We start from the raw sequence: 22447 nt of genomic DNA, 5'->3' as shown, positions 1-22447 counted from the left end.
CCAAAATGAGAAAAAAAATCCAGAAAATCACATTGTAGGATTTTTTATGAATTTATTTGCAAATTATGGTGGAAAATAAGTATTTGGTCAATAACAAAAGTTTATCTCAATACTTTGTTATATACCCTTTGCTGGCAATGACTAGGTCAAACGTCTTCACAAGGTTTTCACACACTGTTGCTGGTATTTTGGCCCATTCCATTTTCTATGGGGTTGAGATCTGGAGACTGGCTAGGCCACTCCAGGACCTTGAAATGCTTCTTACGAAGCCACTCCTTCGTTGCCCGGGCGGTGTGTTTGGGATCATTGTCATGCTGAAAGACCCAGCCACATTTCATCTTCAATGCCCTTGCTGATGGAAGGAGGTTTTCACTTAAAATCTCACGATACATGGCCCCATTCATTCTTTCCTTTACACGGATCAGTCGTCCTGGTCCCTTTGCAGCAAAACAGCCCCAAAGCATGATGTTTCCACCCCCATGCTTCACAGTAGGTATGGTGTTCTTTAGATGCAACTCAGCATTCTTTGTCCTCCAAACACGACGAGTTGAGTTTTTACCAAAAAGTTATATTTTGGTTTCATCTGACCATATGACATTCTCCCAATCTTCTTCTAGATCATCCAATTGCTTTCCAGCAAACTTCAGACGGGCCTGGACATGTACTGGATTAAGTAGGGGGACACGTCTGGCACTGCAGGATTTGAGTCCCTGGCGGCGTAGTGTGTTACTGATGGTAGGCTTTGTTACTTTGATCCCAGCTCTCTGCAGGTCATTCACTAGGTCCCCCCGTGTGGTTCTGGGATTTTTGCTCACCGTTCTTGTGATCATTTTGACCCCATGGGGTGAGATCTTGCGTGGAGCCCCAGATCGAGGGAGATTATCAGTGGTCTTGTATGTCTTCCATTTCCTAATAATTGCTCCCACAGTTGATTTCTTCAAACCAAGCTGCTTACCTGTTGCAGATTCAGTCTTCCCAGCCTGGTGCAGGTCTACAATTTTGTTTCTGGTGTCCTTTGACAGCTCTTTGGTCTTGGCCATAGTGGAGTTTGGAGTGTGACTGTTTGAGGTTGTGGACAGGTGTCTTTTATGCTGATAACAAGTTCAAACAGGTGCCATTAATACAGGTAACGAGTGGAGGACAGAGGAGCCTCTTAAAGAAGAAGTTACAGGTCTGTGAGAGCCAGAAATCTTGCTTGTTTGTAGGTGACCAAATACTTATTTTCCACCAAAATTTGCAATTAAATTCATTAAAAATCCTACAATGTGATTTTCTGGATTTTTTTCTCATTTTGTCTGTCATAGTTGAAGTGTACCTATGATGAAAATTACAGGCCTCTCTCATCTTTTTAAGTTGGAGAACTTGCACAATTGGTGGCTGACTAAATACTTTTTTGCCCCACTGTATATAACCCCAATATCCTTTACCTGGTATCACTGAGCTTAGTAGTGAGCCCCCACAGTGCTGTATATGTAGGTTTAGTGTTTTTCACTGTGCTATTTCCTCTTCCTCTCAGTCTGAGATGTTGTTCCCCTGAGGTGTGAATCCATTACTGGTACACTTCCTGCTGTTCTAACTCCCTGGAGGTAAAGGGGACTTCCCATTGTTTGTGTTGTACTGCTAGTCTGACTATGACCCGCATGTGCTATCACATCACTGTAACCCAGATCATGACAAACATGCATGCTATCACATCTTTATAGTACTATATCTACCTCACCTGCTCTCGGAGCACAGTGACCCATATTCTACAGTATAACATACCCCAACCCGGTCTCAGAGCATTTCCTATTATTCTGTATGTAAATCTGAGACACTCCATTTAGTATGATATGTTACATATGGTATGGTTACATAAAACAGATGGTAACTTTAGGCAAAAACTATATGGATATGAGTGTCTGCTAAATGACTTAAATGTAAAAGGATACATTCAAAAGGCCCCATTGTCTCAGAAGATGAACTACAGTGTCTGTGACTCATACAGATGATGAGGCTGATGAGAACTGTCATATAGGTATTTTTGTCAATATGCCCAAAGTCTTTCTGGAAGAGTAGTCAGACAGACACACAGTTTGTATCCATGAGGAATTTCTATAATATTTTCAGTAATGATGCATGTGTATTTGAAGCAGCCCTGAACTAGTGAGAGCTCCCAATGAAATGCCTAGAGGAGCTTTGACATTTTGAGTAAACAAAACCCAAGGGGGGTCATAACCCCCTCTACTGTGTCATGTGGGGCGCAGCTGTTTGAGAGAGAACATCCGTCCCATAGCATGCCTGGGGGTACATTTTAAAGAGCAAGGCCCATAGAGGTGTCACCAGTCATGCAACATAGTAAACATGATGTGAATAGGCATCTTCATAACCACACAAAACAAAACATGTAATAATGAAAATAAAATCATTTCCAGAGGGGAGAAAGAGGTGCCTGTTAAGTGTTACGGTGACATAGTCATTCATAAGCATAGGTTAGTTTAATAAGAGTAAAGTTACATTTGATCTGAGTTTGAGCTTCTCAGTCAGTCCACCTGTGGCTCCAGTAGGCAGCCTTCATGCAAGCAGGCATCAAGCAACAGTGATGGACAAGATAGGGGGAGGAAGACAGTGAGAGAGAGAGAGAGAGAGAGGAAGGGAGAGATGGATGGAGAAAAGCGAAAGATAGAGGAAAAAGGGGGAGATAGAAAGAGTGGATGAAGACAACGACCCAGCAGATAAAACTATTGTTAGAGAGAGAGAGATAGAGAGAGGCAGAGACATACAGTGTGGACAGGGAAGAGAGAGAAGCACGAACTGAGTTGCTGAGGCTGCACTCACCCGCTTGAACAGTCTATGGTCCATCAAGGGGCTTCGCATAAACAGCAAAACAATACCAGACAGCTATTAGCACAAGTAGGAACTGTGAGGAAAGGAAGGTGGGCGAGGAGAAGAGAGTAGGGGTGCGAGGAGAAGAGAGTAGGGGGGCGGGGAGAGGAGGTTAGGGGAGCAAGGAGAGGAGAGTGGGGGGGCGAGGAAGAGAGAGTAGGGGGCGAGGAAAAGAGAGTAGGGGGGCGAGGAAAAGAGAGTAGGGGTGAGGAAAAGAGAGTAGGGGCGAGGAAAAGAGAGTAGGGGGCGAGGAAAAGAGAGTAGGGGGCGAGGAAAAGAGAGTAGGGGCGAGGAAAAGAGAGTAGGGGCGAGGAAAAGAGATTAGGGGGCGAGGACAAGAGAGTAGGGGGCGAGGAAAAGAGAGTAGGGGTGCGAGGAGAAGAGAGTAGGGGGGCGGGAGAGGAGAGTGGGGGGGTGAGGAAGAGAGAGTAGGGGGCGAGGAAAAGAGAGTAGGGGGCGAGGAAAAGAGAGTAGGGGTGCGAGGAGAAGAGAGTAGGGGGCGAGGAAAAGAGAGTAGGGGGCGAGGAAAAGAGAGTAGGGGGGTGAGGAAAAGAGAGTAGGGGGGTGAGGAAAAGAGAGTAGGGGGCGAGGAAAAGAGAGCAGGGGGTGAGGAAAAGAGAGTAGGGGCGAGGAAAAGAGAATAGGGGTGCGAGGAGAAGAGAGTAGGGGGCGAGGAAAAGAGAGTAGCGGGCGAGGAAAAGAGAGCAGGGGGCGAGGAAAAGAGAGTAGGGGAGAGGAGGTTAGTAAGGGGCGAGGAAAAGAGAGTAGGGGGCGAGGAAAAGAGAGTAGGGGCGAGGAAAAGAGAGTAGGGGGCGAGGAAAAGAGAGTAGGGGGCGAGGAAAAGAGAGTAGGGGCGAGGAAAAGAGAGTAGGGGGCGAGGAAAAGAGAGTAGGGAGCGAGGAAAAGAGAGTAGGGAGCGAGGAAAAGAGAGTAGGGAGCGAGGAAAAGAGAGTAGGGGTGCGGGGAGAGGAGGTTAGTAAGGGGCGAGGAAAAGAGAGTAGGGGCGAGGAAAAGAGAGTAGGGGGCGAGGAAAAGAGAGTAGGGAGCGAGGAAAAGAGAGTAGGGGTGCGGGGAGAGGAGGTTAGTAAGGGGCGAGGAAAAGAGAGTAGGGGTGAGGAAAAGAGAGTAGGGGCGAGGAAAAGAGAGTAGGGGGCGAGGAAAAGAGAGTAGGGGGCGAGGAAAAGAGAGTAGGGGGCGAGGAAAAGAGAGTAGGGGTGAGGAAAAGAGAGTAGGGGGGCGAGGAGAAGAGAGTAGGGGGCGAGGAAAAGAGAGTAGGGGCGAGGAAAAGAGAGTAGGGGGCGAGGAAAGAGAGTAGGGGCGAGGAAAAGAGAGTTGGGCGAGGAAAAGAGAGTAGGGGCGAGGAAAAGAGAGTAGGGGGTGAGGAAAAGAGAGTAGGGGCGAGGAAAAGAGAGTAGGGGCGAGGAAAAGAGAGTAGGGGGCGAGGAAAAGAGAGTAGGGGGTGAGGAAAAGAGAGTAGGGGGTGAGGAAAAGAGAGTAGGGGCGAGGAAAAGAGAGTAGGGGGTGAGGAAAAGAGAGTAGGGGCGAGGAAAAGAGAGTAGGGGGTGAGGAAAAGAGAGCAGGGGGTGAGGAAAAGAGAGCAGGGGGTGAGGAAAAGAGAGTAGGGGGTGAGGAAAAGAGAGTAGGGGGTGAGGAAAAGAGAGTAGGGGGCGAGGAGAAGAGAGTAGGGGGCGAGGAGAAGATAGTTTGGGTGCGAGGAGAAGAGAGTAGGGGGCGAGGAGAAGAGAGTAGGGGGCGAGGAAAAGAGAGTAGGGGGCGAGGAGAAGAGAGTAGGGGGCGAGGAAAAGAGAGTAGGGGGCGAGGAGAAGAGAGTAGGGGGCGAGGAGAAGAGAGTAGGGGGCGAGGAGAAGATAGTTTGGGTGCGAGGAGAAGAGAGTAGGGTTGCGAGGAGAAGAGAGTATAGGGCGGGGAGAAGAGAGTAGGGGGCGAGGAGAAGAGAGTAGGGGGCGAGGAGAAGATAGTTTGGGTGCGAGGAGAAGAGAGTAGGGTTGCGAGGAGAAGAGAGTAGGGTTGCGAGGAGAAGAGAGTATAGGGCGGGGAGAAGAGAGTAGGGGGCGAGGAGAAGAGAGTAGGGGGCGAGGAGAAGAGAGAAGTGGACGAGGAGAAGAGTGTAGGGGGCGAGGAGAAGAGAGAAGTGGACGAGGAGAAGAGAGGAGGGGACGAGGAGAAGAGAGGAGTGGGCGAGGAGAGGAGAGGGCGAGGAGAGTAGGGGGCAAGAAGAGAGTAGGGGGGCAAGAAGAGAGTAGGGGTGCGAGGAGAAGAGAGTAGGGGGCGAGGAGAGGAGGGGGGTGAGGAGAGGAGAGTGGATAGGATAGGAGGGGGGTCTCTGAAGTGTTGTATATAACCCCCCAACCTTTTGTATCGTCCAAAAAATAAATAAAATAGAGACATGAAAACAGAGAACTTGTCTTATCAGATCTGTGCATACTCATTCCTGCCATCTAACGTGTAGTAAACCCTTCATATATCTAGCAAATCCCTACGCTGAATGGTTGTGTGTTTGTGTGTGAATATAACAAACCTATTTAAAAAACCCATATGAGTTAGTGTTGTGGGCGGGGCTTACCTGTGGCGGCAGCGGCGGAGAAACCTCATGATCTTCCTGGCAGCCTGATCCTGCCTCTTAGAAAGCAGACTACTTCTACAACACACAAGACAAGAGGGAACACACTTTTTAGAGGGTCCACAGTCAACAAAATACACTGTGGTTGTGTGTAGCTAGTCTAGTTCTCAAATTCAACCATGCTTTTAAACTTTATTTTGGAGATTCTGTATAGCATGGGTACTGTCCTCTCCAATCCTTTTTTAACTAATTGGTCTTTTGACTAATCAGAACAGCTTTGAAAAATATTGGGTGTGAAAAGATCTGATGTGAATGGTCAAAAGACCAATTAGTGTTCAAAAATATACTAATTGGGCTGCCTGTGTAAACACAGCCGTAGTGTCTTCATCAATATATACACATGTGCACAGTCCTTGTATGTTTAAAATCTAATTAATTTATGCATGAGCACAGGAGGACACCATGACCCTGGGGACTGCAAATGGGGCTGCAGTTGATCATCCCTTACAAATGGATTTCCCCAAGGGAAGTCTGCAAGGTCAAGTGGAGAAGAGCATAACTATCCTGTAATGAGCCTCCTGTACGTGTCAGTGTGTGTTGCTGTGTGTGTGTGTGTGTGTGTGTGTGTGTGTGTGTGTGTCAGTGCATTTAGCTACTTGTGCTGCTGTGTGTCAGTGTGAGTGGTAGCTACTTTGTGTGTGAGTGTGTGTGTGTGTTGATGTGTGTGTTTAGCTTCCTGGGCGTGTGTTGTGTGTATGCATCAGAGCATATCACTGTGTATGCATACCTGAGTTTGTGTTGCACCAGGGCAGCGGCGGCTCCTTGCCGGTGGAGCCTGAGCCTGCCAAACTCCTTGTAGCCGCGGTAGTACTGCTGGATCAGCACGGCTGCCCGCCTGCTCTGCTGGAACTTCTTCTGCTCCTGGTAGCTGCGGAACTTACTCTGGATAAGAATGGCGGCCTGCGTCATCTTCTTATAAAGTGCATACTGCCACAAAAAGGACCAGAGAGAGGAGGATATACAGAGTCAGGAACAGGGGGTTGGGAAGACCCAAACGATGGCCTCAAATGCAGACATTGTCTGATTCATACTATATGGCCAAACCAAACCAAGCCGAACTAGGCTGACCTGGTTAGGCATTCACTATAGTTGCTGGAACCGTGCTGGAAAGGAAAATATACTAGCCAACATAATAGGGTTTATGTCTGCCCTAGAGTGTGAATCAGGCAATATTACTGGACTTAGGAAAGGTGCTGATGTAGGTTATGAGTATCAATATAACCAAGTCAAGTGTGATAATCTGAGACGGTCAAAAAAACAAGCAAAGTTTGACATGTGTTCTGCCCTCTGGTGGCTTTGAGTCTCTAGTGACTCTTATCAAGGAGTGCCATTTTAAACCCTAAAACCTTTTTACAAAAATAACAATTTAAAAATGAAAGACAGTGAAAAGATGTTACCTTCAAGGCTATCCATGTTAGCTTGTAAACAAAGCAAAGGTGAGATTGTGAATCACAAACAGGAATGAACAAGGATCAGCCTGAGCCTAGGAAAATGGACTAAACTGAGTAAAGTGAAACGCTTGTCTAAAAGTCCCTAATTAAGGTATTACAATCTGTCCTGGATCTAACCAGTATCTGTAAGGTCATGGAATATGGACAACACATCTCCATGTGTGTTGTAAGGGGCTGACTGTGCCCAGCTTACCTGTTTGTATTTCTTGTAACAACGCTGAATGACTGCCGCAGCTACTTCCTGTTGCTCTCTGAATGGGCGTCCCTGTGAGAGAGTAAAGTAGGAGAAGTCAGAGGTCAGAGTATTGGAAGTGGTGTAGTAGTCTATTATAGAGGGACACTGCTCCCTGAGGTCTCTTCCTGGGCCCAGGGCCCTGGTTGTCTGGAGGACAGACAGAGGACCTGGGGTTGAGGACGCTGGGGGAGAGGCTCCATCCTGGGCTGGGAGAGGAGAGAGGTAGCTGGTGGTGCCAGCCCAGTGTTGCTCTCCTCCCCAGTCTCAGCTGGCAGAGGGGTAGAACAGATGACTGTGAACGACAGCGAACAGTTTGAGACGTGGAAAGTCATTAAAGCTAGCTATGGGGGATAGGTAGCAAGGTGAGGAAGTGGGGCAGGTGGGGGCGAAGTGAGGCTGGGCGGGGTGTGTGGAGCTGGTTAAGGACAGGCAGCAGCGGGCACCACACACATTATTTAAAGAGTAAGAGAGAGAGGGAAAGAGAAAGAGAGGGACAGAGAGAGAGAGATTATAGGGAGCAGTGCAGTCGTTTCTTAAAGCAAGGCCATGCTCTGCTCGAAGCAAACTTTGCCCATGCTGAAACCACAGGGACCACATAGTTTGAGTGTGTCTTAGTGAGACAGATACAGAGAAAGAAAGATGGGATAACATATGAGTGTTAATTAACCTATTAACATAATCCATTGATGATTACTGGGTGAGCATAGATAGTGTCTTGTGCACTCAGAACACTTGGACACAGACCAGGATGTAGTTTTGTTCATATAGCAACCTTTCCAGATTCAAGGGACCCATTCATAACTTGACATTTCACCTGATAACATTAAGGTCAACACCACATCAAAATAGAGTGGAAGTCCTAATAACGTTGCTGTACATTGTTTTGTACAGCAGGTTTGTTACTGTGTGTGGTACCTCCTCCCGGCCTGTACCTTGTACTTGCGGAAGGCAGTTTGGACAAGACGGGCGGCCTCGTACAGCTCCCTCTGCTCGGGGTCGGACAGGGTGAGCTGGGCCAAGTCTCTCTCCACCTTGTTGTTAGAGGCCTGGAGGAACTCGCTCCAGTCGGCCGGGGAGGGCAGGGTGGGCCTCTCCATGGACCCCTCCCTCAGGGGAGACCCCCCTGGGCTGGGGCTGGAGGATGGAGTCAGAGGATCACTGTACAGAGATCTGGAAGGGGAGAGAGCCAGGGAGGAGCAGGGGATGGTGACAGTTTAAAAAGTAGTCAGCTAAGTGTTGTTATCTGAAGATATATACTGAACAAAAATATAAAATGCAACATGCAACAAGTTCTAAGATTTTACTGAGAATACATTAATTAGGCCCTAATCTATGGATTTCACATGACTGGGAAGAGGTACAGCCACCCACTGGGGAGCCAGGCCCTGCCAATCAGAATACGTTTTCCCCCCAAAAAGGGCTTTATTACAGACAGAAATACTCCTCAGCATTTGGAGGTCTTGAGGTAGCGTGGTTACACGTGGTCTGCAGTTGTGAGGCCAGTTTGACGTATTGCCAAATTCTCTAAAACGACGTTGGAGGCAGCTTACGGCAGAGAAATGAAAATAAAATGATCTGGCAACAGCTCTGTTGAACATTTCTGCAGTCAGCATGCCAATTGCATGCTCCCTCAAAACTTGAGAGATCTGTGGCATTGTGTTGTGTGACAAAACTGCCCATTTTAAAGTGGCCTTCTATTGTTCCCAGCACAAGGTGCACCTGTGTAATGATCATGCAGTTTAATCATATTCTTGATATGCCACACCTGCCAGGTGGATGGATTATCTTGGCAAATGAGATATGCTCACTAACAGAGATGTACAAATTTGTGCTCAAAATTTGAGAGAAATAAGCTTTTTGTGCATATGGAACATTTCTGGGATTTTTTATTTCAGCTCATGAAACATGGGACCAACACTTTACATGTTGCATGTATATTTCTGTTCAGTGTAGTTCCAATAGACTACTGCTATGTCAAGCACAGAAAATATTTTGTAAAACGTTTAGGGTCAGGTTCCCAGATCAGAATTAAGCCTACGTTGCACATTAGACAAGGTATAAGCTTAATTTGCGTACAGGAAACCAGACCTAGATCACATTCAGTCCAGAGTGCGTCTCTGTTGTGTTGCTCACCGTAGCTGTATGATGCTGGGAAGCTGCTCCACGTCTCCGAGGTAACTGGCCAACCAGCTCATGGTGTTGCTGACCCCAGCACTGTCCAGGGGCACTCCATCCAGGGCCACAAAGTCCTCCCTCTTGATTCTCTCTGGGGTCGCCTCAATGATATGCTCTGCCAGAGTCATCATGTTGTCCTGCAGGGGGAGAATCACCCAGGATTGAGTATACTATAGATCACACACTTAGCACATTGTCATGTCATTGCCTATTTTCTTGTAAACTCTGCTTTTTGGTTATTGTGCAACATTCTTATTTTCATTGTCTGAGATGTGTCCACATTATGAGTGTTGAGTGTGAGAATTCAATCTAAGGAACAATGAACATTAAACATGATCCATGTCAAGACAATGACGTTTAGGATGATTATGATCATAACCGTCACAATAATTGTTATTGTTATTGCTGTGCTGTCCTCCCCCTCATCTCCCAGGCTCAGCCTCAGTAGCAGTGTGACTGTGATGGATGGCAGAAGGCTCCCTTGGCTGTGAGAGCCGATCAATGGATGGAGTTTATTATGTGGTGATGGAGGTCCACGCACTGCCAGGGAGGCCTAGGTTCTGTGTGTGTGTGTGTGTGTGTGTGTGTGTGTGTGTGTAGGGGTGGACACCATCCACTCTGTGTGTTGACTTCACACGTCAGGGCGTCCAGTGGCATGGCCCAACAGAGCTGCAGGTGGTCAATTTCAATTTTCTTGTCATGTTTATTAACTGACAGTCCAGATTGATAGACTTGATGTTGCAACTATGACATGCTACAGATGTGGTGGTCTGGTAAACTAGTGTGAATGTAAGTGCAATGAGCAGGCGGATGAACAGGGTTGGCAGTGGAGTGAGTGGTAAACAGTAGAGTAACAGTCTTCATGGTAAAATGTACAGTAACTATCTCTAGCAAACTTATGATGAAGAGTAGACTTGAATAAAGAGACAGTGGAGAGTAGGGTGACTTCACTGACCTGCAGGTCGTCCATCTGCGTCATACAGTCCTGGTTCTCCAGGTGTTCTCTGTAGGAAAACAGCTCAGTGTCCACCATCTCTCTCTCAGCCATCACCAGCATGTTCCCCAGCTGTTCCCTCTGTCTCAGCCTGCTAGCCAGCTTCTCCTTCCCCAGGCTGCTGCCCCCAGAGTCCCCTGAACCCTTTCTGCCTAAGCCCCTGCTGGAGAAACCCTCCCTAGAGCTCCACTTGGCTACCCCTGCTCCTCCAGAGCTTCCCCCACCCGAGAGACTTTTGTCTGGGCTGAGGCCCTCAGGGGACGGGCTCTTGGTGCTGAAGGACAGCTTGTGGAGCTGCTGTTGCTCCAGGCTCAGCGGGACAGACATGGCCTTGTCGGGCCTGGCCTGGAACAGCTCCGGGTTGGGCTTGTGTTTCTTGGCCAAGGGAAGGTCTCGCTGGCACTCACTGCTGTAGTAGTTGGAGGGCTCGGATCTCGGCCTTCTCAAGTCTGCAGAAGGGTTACAAGATACTATTTTAGAGCCATTTAAGCAAACTGTATCAACAAAACTTTGTTGTCTTAAGGTATTTTCTGTTGCCCCTTTCCCCCACTGATACCAGTGTGGGGCCTCCCTCTCCTTCAGTCTGCATTGACCTGGGTTGAGGTTGGTGGAGGTGGTGGAGGTAGTGGTGGTGGTGGCGGTACCGCCTTTCTTTCCGCCGGGCGCCATCAGTCCATCGCTGGCCCATGTGACCATCCAGCTGTCTGAGGTGGGAGCATCGTGGGGGGTGGGGGAGAAGGACATGCGCGTGGTGGGGGGCAGAGGTGCAGGGGGCTGCTGTTCCTCTCTTTGCAGCTGCTCCAGACACTCGGCCAGCTTGGTGTGGCCGCGGGAGCGGGCGATGGACAGGGGCAGGCGTCCCAGAGAGTCAGGGATGGCCAGGGCCCGTCGGTCCCACTTATACAGGACCACTGCCGCTTCCAGGTGACCCAGGGCACACGCCCACATCTACAGAGAACACAGCAGGGGCACAGGTCAGAGGTAGCAGGTCAATGGACACCGAGGGATGGCTCTAGTAACTTTATTTTCTTGGAAAAGTTCAACTTCCAAGTGAATTCTTTATGAAAAACTTTATGGGAGGCTTTATGGAAGACCCCTGCAGTGCATTCATGAGATAAAGCTCTCTATATCTTACCAGAGGGGTGCAGGAGAAGTGGTCCACATTGAGTGGGTCCACCTCCAGCTCCAGGTCAATGCTGTCTGCATGCTTGGTGCTGGTGGGGGATAGAGAAGAACACTGTTAGACTCTTAGACTAAACTCTGGATAAAATAGATAGATTCGTGCTTTATTGACAGCTTTTTAATACATTATTTTCTGGTCCTAAACTAGTTCCATAATAGATATTCCTAGGTCCTAGGGTCTCTCTGTACGCTATATTAACATTACATTTAGAACCAGTCAATAAGAGGCCTCTGAAGTTCTCACTCACCGCCACTTGATGAGTGTCTGGATGAGGGTGGCGTAGCCCTGCCCAGCGGCCAGGTGGAGCAGGGTCATGCCCCTGAAGGTCTTGGAGTGGATCAGGTGTTTGGACTTGGCCCAGCAGGCCCGGTTCATCATCTTCTCACACACCACCACCACACGGCTCTCAAAGCTGCTGCCCGCCTGACCCTGCCCCGACACACACTGACAACACACATAAACACAACAAGTGTTACTTTCAACTACAACACCCACAGTTTACAACACTTTACAACACCTGACTTCTCAAACAGAAACACAGAGTATGTTTTTCCATGTAATCCTCTGTAAGCCAAATATCTACCAAATACAGTACATCAAATTAAATAGCACATTTCCTATTGTATGATGTACCTTACCTGTGTCTGGCTGTTGTTACCACCACTACCTCCTCCTCCTCCACCTCCTGCTCCTGCACTTCCTCCGCTGCCCTGCTGGTGATGGGAGGCCATCTCTGCCATCCGTCTCTCCATCTGCTCCAGGCGCTCCAGGATGGACATTCTGAACTGGTTATCTGCAACATAGACACATAACACACGTCAGCATCCATAGACCTTACAGTATAATATATGGTCAACAGTGACACCCAGTTAGTACTGTGCATGGTACCTATAAAGGCATCTGTAGAAATCAGAAGAACTTTGCAACACAGACACATACACACACACACACGTCAGCACCCATTAGTGATCCTGGTTAGTTCTACTAGTGTCTTATGGTACTTATGAAGGCATATAGAAACACAGGCACATACACTGAGTGTACAAACACACAGGTCTGCAAACCAGTGTCCACTACAGTGTCATATTGCATACACGCAGAACATGTAGGCATTTATACAGAATCAAGCCTATCAGTAAGCATACAGTATAAGATTGAGTACTGTCCAACCGCACAACATGTCTAACCACACACCATGTCTAACCACACACCATGTCCAACCACACACCATGTCTAACCACACACCATGTTCAACCACACACCATGTCTAACCACACACCATGTCTAACCACACACCATGTCCAACCACACAACATGTCTAACCACACAACATGTCTAACCACACACCATGTTCAACCACACACCATGTCTAACCACACACCATGTCCAACCACACACCATGTCTAACCACACACCATGTCTAACCACACACCATGTCCAACCACACACCATGTCTAACCACACAACATGTCTAACCACACAACATGTCTAACCACACAACATGTCTAACCACACACCATGTTCAACCACACACCATGTCTAACCACACACCATGTCCAACCACACACCATGTCTAACCACACACCATGTCCAACCACACACCATGTCCAACCACACACCATGTCTAACCACAAACCATGTCCAACCACACACCATACACAACCACACACCATGTCTAACCACACACCATGTCTAACCAGACACCATGTCTAACCACACACCATACACCATGTCCAACCACACAACATGTCTAACCAGTCTAACCACACACCATGTCTAACCACACACCATGTCTAACCACACACCATGTCTAACCACACACCATGTCTAACCACACATGTTCAACCACACACCATGTTCAACCACACACCATGTCTAACCACACACCATGTCCAACCACACACCATGTCTAACCACACACCATGTTCAACCACACAACATGTCTAACCACACACCATGTCTAACCACACACCATGTCTAACCACACAACATATACACCACTCATGTTCCATGATATGCTCTAAGCTCATCTTCATCTATCTCTCATCATCTATGAAAATAAATGTCATCTGAGCCGAATCATTATTAATCACAAGTACAGGGATAACAATAACATCAATCATTAACTTCATCACAACAATTGCCTTTAGTAAAATAACATTTAAGGCCCATCAATCACCCACTAATGGCTACATGCACAGTAACCAAGTCATTTTTAAAGGCCTCTCATCCTACAGTACTCTGTCATCACAGACTAATTTGAAATGGATGATTGAACAGAGAGTGGATGGTGTCCACCCCTACACACACACACACACACACACACACACACACACACACACACACACACACACACACACACACACGCGCGCGGCCCAAGACACTCTCTGATGGGAGTCTGCAGATGAACCCTCACTCCTACTGATGAACCAACTAGTAACTTATAACCAAGATTTCTCATTCCTGTGTGTTCTGCCCCAAAACATTCCATTGGCTTATACTGGACTAAATCAATCAACAAGCACCAGTCCATAGTCCTTCGCATGCCTACAATGTATTTTATGCTTGAAGCCACAGAAGTAAAATCTAATGATGAGGACTAATTGGAGAGAAAAAAGCAAGGCAAATGGGTAGAGTAAGAAGCAGGACTGCACTCCATCAATTGTGTTAGAGGTCCCTTTAAACATTCTCAAGAGCAGTAATCTGACCTGTAGTTAGAGAGCTTTAGCACTCACACCAAATCCATTACACCATATTCTCTTTCACATTTTAGTAGATGCTCTTACCCAGAGCAGGCTTAAGAGGAGATACTGGGGTTAAGTGCTTTGCACAAGGGCACATTGACAGTTTTTTTCACCTAGTCAGCTCTGGGATTTGAACCAGCAACCTTTTGGTTACTGGCCAAACCCTCTTAACCACTAGGCTACCTGCCACACTAGAGGAGAGAACTCTATGCTCAAACAAGCACACACACACACACGCAAATGCACACGCATACACACACACACACATACACACATACACCCACACAGACTGCTGTGCATAGACAGTGGGGTGCGATGCCCAGACAGTGAGCCCACTGCAGCAGGAGTGTGGAACACTGCATTAGCATTCCTCATTTAGCCACTGTGAGGCTGTTTCTGTGGCAACCTGCTGCCGAGTAACTAAGCGACAGGAACATGCCTCTGTGTATATGTTTTTTTCCTTCCTGCGGCATTGGCTTATTGATGAATGGGAGTGCAAGAAAAGCACACAATGGAAAAAATATGATACATGTAATTATCCATCACTATGTTATAATAATGGTCATAGATATTTAATTTTTCCAGAGGGGACACTTCAGTAATGAACTTCCTAAGTGGGGAGCCACCACAGCAGGGACCCTTTGACATTTACACTACTGCCGTATCTTGGCAGTCAGTTGAAGGCAGAAGCTCTCCGCTCATCGGAGAATGAATGTCATGCTTGGGTTCCCTATAAGTCAATATAAAAAGAGGTCAAGTAATTGTTAGTGTTACAAGAAAAAAAATAGAATCAAAGGCCAGTAAATTACTGCTATTACTGATGATGTGTGGTGATTAGAAAATGGACATTCATCCCACACACCCTCCTTGTTTTTTAATTTTTTACCTTTATTTAACCAGGCAAGTCAGTTAAGAACAAATTCTTATTTTCAATGATGGCCTGGGAACAGTGGGTTAACTGCCTGTTCAGGGGCAGAACAACAGATTTGTATCTTGTCAGCTCAGGGGTTTGAACTTGCAACCTTGTGGTTACTAGTCCAACGCTCTAACCACTAGGCTACCCCTTGTGTCTCTCCACAGTGCTCATACTGTCACCAGCCAACACTGACACTGTTAAATTACAAACCCCAACAGTGATACCTTTCATTATCTCTCCATAGGTGGTTAAGGGCAAGGTGATGATGAGGGCTGTAGAGGTACATCAGCCAGCCTATACCCTAGTGGTAGGAGGGGGAAGGTGTGGGTGAGAGGGGGTTAGGTAAGTCATAGCCCTGCAGCATGTCTAGGCACCAGGGTTATGCTCTCTGAGAGAGGGAGTAGAGAGGGAGAGGGGGGAGAGAGACGGTGGCGGGGGCAGGAGGAGAGGACTAGCTGACATCTCTTTGTTCAGACACACTGCTGCAGTGTGCTGCAGTGCAGATGATGTCATTGCCACCTGATGCCTGCTGCTCTGAATGTGATGAACGTATACTGCAGAGGGAGGGGGAGGAATGGAAGAGGGGAAGGGAGGGAGGAGGAAGGGGAGGGAGGAGACAGAAGAGGGATGGAGGAGGGGAGGGAGGGAGGAGGGGAGGGTAGGAAGGGGAGGGGAGGGGAAAGAGGAGGGGAGAGAGGGACAAGGTGAGGGAGGGAGGGAGGGAGGGAGGAGGAGTGAGGGTGGGAGGATAGAGGGGACCATGCAGCCAGTGAAAACAGAGGTACAACAACACTCTGACATCACCAACACCCTCCTTGTGCTTTGTTCCTCCCTCTCTTGACAGTGTGTGATAGCACACGTCTATACTGTCACTCCCACAGTTAGGCAACTAGGCAGCAGCGGCACAGAGCTCTGACTGACAGGGAGCCTGGCACATCATATGAACAGTAACTCACTAATCGCTTGCCCCAGAAAACATATAGAGACATGTTTTAGCTGACAAACAGGAATTGCTCAAACTGGGTTTCTGTGTTTGAGTGAGCGATGGTTTTGTCTAAAAGACCAACTGAAATGCAGAAGGCAGCTCTTGTGTTCTACATAACATTCTATGACCTCCAGATCTTGTCTGTTACTTCCTTCACACCCGCTGATAAGCCGAGCCCTCTAGTCTAGAGTGAGTGAGGAGCATGGGAACTCTATAATAACACCACTGCCTGAGTCCTCTAGTCTAGAGTGAGTGAGGAGCATGGGAACTCTATAATAACACCACTGCCTGAGTCCTCTAGTCTAGAGTGAGTGAGGAGCATGGGAATTCTATAATAACACCACTGCCTGAGCCCTCTAAGGTAAGTGAGGATCATGCATGCTAAGCATATGGCGAATGTGACAACACCTCTACCTGTCCCAATCATCCTCTGCTCCACTGTGACTCTCATTAACAGCACCCTGGGACCATCCATATGTGTTGGGGTCCCTGCTGACATTGTAGTCGGTCTATAGGTCTCCTGAGTGTCACCCTGCAGCCCCCCCCCCCATCTGTCACAGCTCTGTGACATGTTAGCCATCTGCTCTCGCTCTTTGAGCTGCTGGGCTGAACTGAAAAACAGGCCAATAGGCCAAAATTCTACAGGCTCCTTCATCCTATACAGCCAGTGCAGACACTACATAGATACTACATAGACACTACATAGACACTACATAACACCTTAATAAGTGAGAAGGGAACAACAGTACTAATATCAACACGTCGGGTACAGTCTAAAGTCCAAAGCTTCAAGTGATGTGTGTGAGGACTTTTGGAGCACTCAGTGCAGTAGAGAACAGCTCTCTGTCCTAGCCGAGGGATACGAGGCCACTGTCTATTTCCCTGCAGATACACACTGCCCAGGCTGAGCGAGCGCAACACAGACACACGGTCTTATATCAATCTATTTTGGAGACATTAGGTAACTCTGTGATAGATTGGGCGAACAAGGTACAAGGAGATTATCAAGCACGTACACTACATGACCAAAATTCCGTCGACACCTGAGCTTCCACTCTTCTGGGAAGGCTTTCCACTAGATGTTGGAACATTGTTGTGGGGACTTGCTTCCATTCAGCCACAAGAGCATTAGTGAGGTCAGGCACTGATGTTGGGCGATTAGGCCTGGCTCTCAGTCGGTGTTCCAAATGTGTTTGATGGGGTTGAGGTCAGTGAACCAGGCCTAGCCCAAACCATCAAAATTAGCCCCAGACCATTATTCCTCATCCACCAAACTGTACAGTTGGCACTATGCATTGGGGCAGGTAGAACTGCCAGATGGAGAAGCATGAGTCATCACTCCAGAGAACGTGTTTCCACTGCTCCAGTGTCCAATGGGGGCAAGCTGTACATCACTCTAGCCAACACTTGGCATTGCACATGGTGATCTTAGGCTTGTGTGCGGCTGCTCGTTCACGGAAACACATTTCATGAAACAGTGATTGAACAGTGATTGTGCTGACGCTGCTTCAAGAGGCCGTTTGAAACTCGGTAGTGAGTGTTACAACAGAGGACAGATTATTTTTTATGTGCTTCAGCACTTGGCGGTCCCGTTCTGTGAGCTTGTGTGGACTACCATTTCGCGGCTGAGAAGTTGTTACTCCTAGACGTTTCCACTTCACAATAACAGCACTTACAGTTAGCCGGGGCAGCTCTAGAAACTTGACGAACTGACTTGGAAAGGTGGCACCCTATGATGGTGCCATGCTGAAAGTCATTGAGTTCTTCAGTAAGGCCATCCTACTGACAATGTCTGTTTATGGAGATTGCATGTCTGTTTGCTCGTTTTATACACCTGTCAGCAACGGGTGTGGCTGAAATAGCCAAATCCACTCATTTGAAGGGGTGTCCACATACTTATGAGTGTCCGTCAAAAGTTTTGACACACCTACTCATTCCAGGGTTTTTCTTTATTTTTTATTATTTTCTACATTTGAGTTTCTTCAAAGTAGCCAACATCCAAGCTGAATCACATTCGGCCGTGATTGGGAGTTCCATAGGGTGGTGCATAATTGGACCAGCGTCGTCTGGATTTGGCCGGGGTAGGCCATCATTGTAAATAAGAATTTGTTCTTAACTGACTTGCCTAGTTAAATAACGGTTAAATAAAAATGTTTTTAAAAAATGCCTTGATGACAGCTTTACACACTCTTGGAATTCTCTCAACCAGCTTCATAAAGTAGTCAGTCACCTGGAAAGCATTTAAATTAACAGGTGTGTCTTGTTAAAAGTTCATTTGTGGAATTTCTTTCCTTCTTAATGCATTTGAGCCAATCAGTTGTGTTGGAACAAGGTAGGGTTGGTATACAGAAGATTGCCCTATTTGATAAAAGACCAAGTCCGTATTATGGCAAGAACAGCTCAAATAAGCAAAGAGAAACGACAGTCCCTCATTACTTTAAGACATGAAGGTCAGTCAAATTTGGAACATTTCAAGAACTTTTAACGTTTCTTCAAGTGCAGTTGCAAAAACCATCAAACGCTATGATGAAACGGACTCTCATGAGGATCACCACAGGAAAGGATGACCCAGAGTGACCTCTGCTGCAGAGGATAAGTTCATCAGAGCTCCAGCCTCAGAAATTGCAGCCCAAATAACTGCTTCACAGAGTTCAAGTAACAGACATCTCAACATCAACTGTTCAGAGGAGACTGCGTGAATCAGGCCTTCATGGTCGAATTGCTGCAAAGAAACTAAGAAGTAGACACTTGCTTGGGCCAAGAAACACTAGAAATTGACAATAGACCGGTGGAAATCTGTCCTTTGGTCTGGAGTCCAAATTTGAGATTTTTGGTTCCAACCTCCATGTCTTTGTGAGACGCAGTGAAAGGTGAACGGATTATCTCCACATGTGTAGTTACCACCATAAAGCATGGAACAGGAAGTGTGATGATGTGGGGGTGTTTTGCTGGTGACACTGTCAGTGATTTATTTAGAATTCAAGGCACACTTAACCAGCATGGCTACCACAACATTCTGCAGCGATACGCCATTTCATCTGGTTTGGGCTTAGTGGAACTATCATTTGTTTTTCAACAGGACAATGACCCAACACACCTCCAGGCTGTGTAAGGGCTATTTGACCAAGAAGGAGAGTGATGAAGTGCTGCATCAGATGACCTGGCCTCCACAATCACTCAACCTCAACCCAATTGAGATGGTTTGTGATGAGTTGGACTGCAGATTGAAGGAAAAGCAGCCAACAAGTGCTCAGCATATGTGGGAACTCCTTCAAGACAGCTGGAAAAGCATTCCATGTGAAGCTGGTTGAGAGAATGCCAAGAGTGTGCAAAGCTGTCATCAAGGCAATGGGTGGCTACTTTGAAGAATCTAAAATCCAAAATATAGTTTTATTTGTTAAACACTTTTTTGGTTACTACAGTTGAAGTCGGAAGTTTACATACACCTTAGCCAAATACACTTCAACTCAGATTTTCACAATTCCTATGTTATTTCATAGTTTTGATGTCTTCACTATTATTCTACAATGTGGAAAATAGTCAATATAAAGAAAAACCCTTGAATGAGTAGGCGTGTCCAAACTTTTGACTGGTACTGTATAGTGTTTTTGCAGTTAATTAGCTCTCAATGTATGATGTAGTAGCATGGAGTGGAAGGCATGTAGAAGGCCACAGGAGACTAGCTAAGCATCAATGATGAATATTCTGCCCCCATTATCCACAGTTTCACTACAAATGTGTTTCCTACTGAACATTCATTCCACCAGACTCTCCTCAGCCTCCCTATAGGCATCACCATACAGCAATGCTATGTCTGGCCGTTGATATGGCGAGAATCTGCTAGAAGTCCAGGCAGTCTGCTGGGACCCCAGTGTTCTTAGGAGTGAAAGAGAATAGTCTGGATACTAACAAATAACAACAAAGAATCACAAAGAGCTAGACTAGCACTGCTTCTTTAAGACAAATGGACTGATGGGGCCCGGTGTTTACATTCTCTGTTTAGAGCTATGGGTTGGCAGAGTGTGAGCTGACACCTTTAATCATCCTCACAGTCACACCTGTGTGTCTTCTAATGCCAATCAAACCTATTAGACCTCATCATTGTCTCTACGATGCCACTGTAGCAAATGCCCACATGCTCTGTACCAGTTAAAGACTGTGGCTATATCAAACCCCCACTTGTTCTGTACCAGTTAAAGACTGTGGCTATATCAAACCCCCACATGTAGCCTAATTGAAAGGCTGTGGCTATATCAAACCCCACATGTAGCCTAATTGAAAGACTGTGGCTATATCAAACCCCCACATGTAGCCTAATTGAAAGGCTGTGGCTATATCAAACCCCCACATGTAGCCTAATTGAAAGGCTGTGGCTATATCAAACCCCCACATGTAGCCTAATTGAAAGGCTGTGGCTATATCAAACCCCCACATGTAGCCTAATTGAAAGACTGTGGCTATATCAAACCCCCACATGTAGCCTAATTGAAAGGCTGTGGCTATATCAAACCCCCACATGTAGCCTAATTGAAAGACTGTGGCTATATCAAACCCCCACATGTAGCCTAATTGAAAGGCTGTGGCTATATCAAACCCCCACATGTAGCCTAATTGAAAGGCTATGGCTATATCAAACCCCCACATGTAGCCTAATTGAAAGGCTATGGCTATATCAAACCCCTACATATACTGATCTAAGAAGGCTGAGGACCAACCTCAGCAAACCCCCACATGTAGCTAAGTAATAAGACCAGTCCTACCTCTCTCTGGGTCTGTGATTGTGCAGTATATTATCCTGATTGACAGAAGCTGGTATTTGTGTCTGTCTAAAGGAAGAGGTTGCGAGGCCATCTGGCACAGGCCCACACAGCTGGGACCCACGGGTACACTGATAATCAAAGGCCAAGTTGCCTTTCTTTGGCATAATGACCAGCTTTGTTGGTTCTGTCCATTGTGTTTTTTCTTTAATAGTGTTGTCCTCTTCCTTCAGCTTGTAATGGGTCTACGTGCAGTATTCTTTCTCCTGGACAGAGTATAGAATATTGATGAGAGGTTTGAAAAGACCAAGGATTAAGACCACAGAAATAAGATAAGGTAATCTCCTCTCAGTTTTCAATTTCATCTCAATTCTCTTTGAGAGAGTGCATTCATTTCAAAATAAAAATTGGACCCAGTTTAAACCCATTGTGTCAGCTTAAACCCAACAAAGTAACACAAACAACAGCAAGGGTTAGCATGGGTCAAAACCAGAAGAACACCAGACATCTCCTACTGAGAACACGACATAGAGTCCAATGTCATGTAGTGATTATAGGGGTAAATGAGAGTAGAAGTGCAGTCTATTGATGTGGCTTTTATTATTGTAATTTCAATGTTGTTGTTTTAACAAACCTCTATATATTAACATTGTTTTGTAACCCTGGGACCATTGCAAATCAATTCTGCAGGAGCAAATCTATTTAGCATTGATTGCACACTAATGGTTAACAAGAACAGTAGCCTATATATCATCAGAACGACGTAGAAAATGTAGGCTATTCACCTCCTGTTGCAACATATTAGTAATCTCCACCCGGCACAGCCAGAAGAGGACTGGCCACCCCTCATTGCCTGGTTCCTCTCTAGGTTTCTTCCTAGGTTTTGGCCTTTCTAGGGAGTTTTTCCTAGCCAACGTGCTTCAACACCTGCATTGCTTGCTGTTTGGGGTTTTAGGCTGGGTTTCTGTACAGCACTTTGAGATATCAGCTGATGTACAAAGGGTTTTATAAATAAATTTGATTTAAAACAACACACATTTAGTCAAAGCACTTCCTCTATCAGTGTCTTATTCAGTTAGAAGCCGACCGATGCAACAGGTTCTTCTATAGGATTTTACATACATACAAATAGAGGAGCAAACAGCTCCACAGTCTAAATAAGAAAAGCCAGATGCTTTATAGTTCACACATTAGTCTGTCTACTCCTAATATGGAAGTCCTGTCTGGCAAGGTTGTAAATAAGCTCATCAGGTAGCATGCGTCTGACCTCATGGCATCAGTCCAGGTCCCAGGGAGAGGCAGGTCAATTTCAATTCAACATCAAGACTGAGGAGGTACTCTATATTTCGGACTGCTCTACAAGCCAGTGAAATGCCGCGAGAAGAGACAACACAAAGAGGAATTACTGCTTTTAATCTGCTATTACAGAAAATGACAAATATCTGCTTTACTAATTCTTACACATAACCTGTGATTATAGCAGATGATGCTGTGCACCATA

General features: G+C 46.6%; 1 protein-coding gene across 9 annotated transcripts in view; it reads right to left on the bottom strand.

The window, feature by feature from the left end:
* LOC110532462 (calmodulin-binding transcription activator 1) overlaps positions 1–22447 on the bottom strand; it is a 617258-nt gene that overhangs the window by 3479 nt on the left and 591332 nt on the right. For 4 of the 9 annotated variants that reach the window (XM_036988465.2, XM_036988471.2, XM_036988470.2 and 1 more), the window contains 12 exons: positions 12183–12337; positions 11792–11988; positions 11497–11575; positions 10955–11309; positions 10323–10810; positions 9326–9504; positions 8125–8362; positions 7151–7222; positions 6904–6924; positions 6234–6433; positions 5450–5524; positions 2818–2848 (listed from right to left, as the gene is read on the bottom strand). In XM_036988465.2, coding sequence (XP_036844360.2) covers positions 2818–2848; positions 5450–5524; positions 6234–6433; positions 6904–6924; positions 7151–7222; positions 8125–8362; positions 9326–9504; positions 10323–10810; positions 10955–11309; positions 11497–11575; positions 11792–11988; positions 12183–12337 — 2090 coding nt within the window. The remainder of the gene's footprint in view (positions 1–2817; positions 2849–5449; positions 5525–6233; positions 6434–6903; positions 6925–7150; positions 7223–8124; positions 8363–9325; positions 9505–10322; positions 10811–10954; positions 11310–11496; positions 11576–11791; positions 11989–12182; positions 12338–22447) is intronic. The other 5 variants (XM_036988466.2, XM_090184911.1, XM_036988468.2 and 2 more) reach the window with 3 other exon arrangements.

The sequence above is a fragment of the Oncorhynchus mykiss genome, chromosome 9 (assembly GCF_057628025.1).
Source record: "Oncorhynchus mykiss isolate SJ-2025 chromosome 9, ASM5762802v1, whole genome shotgun sequence".
Taxonomy (NCBI): Eukaryota; Metazoa; Chordata; class Actinopteri; order Salmoniformes; family Salmonidae; genus Oncorhynchus; species Oncorhynchus mykiss.
The sequence above is the reverse complement of the archived record's forward strand: the minus strand, read 5'-3'. Positions and strand labels throughout refer to the sequence as shown.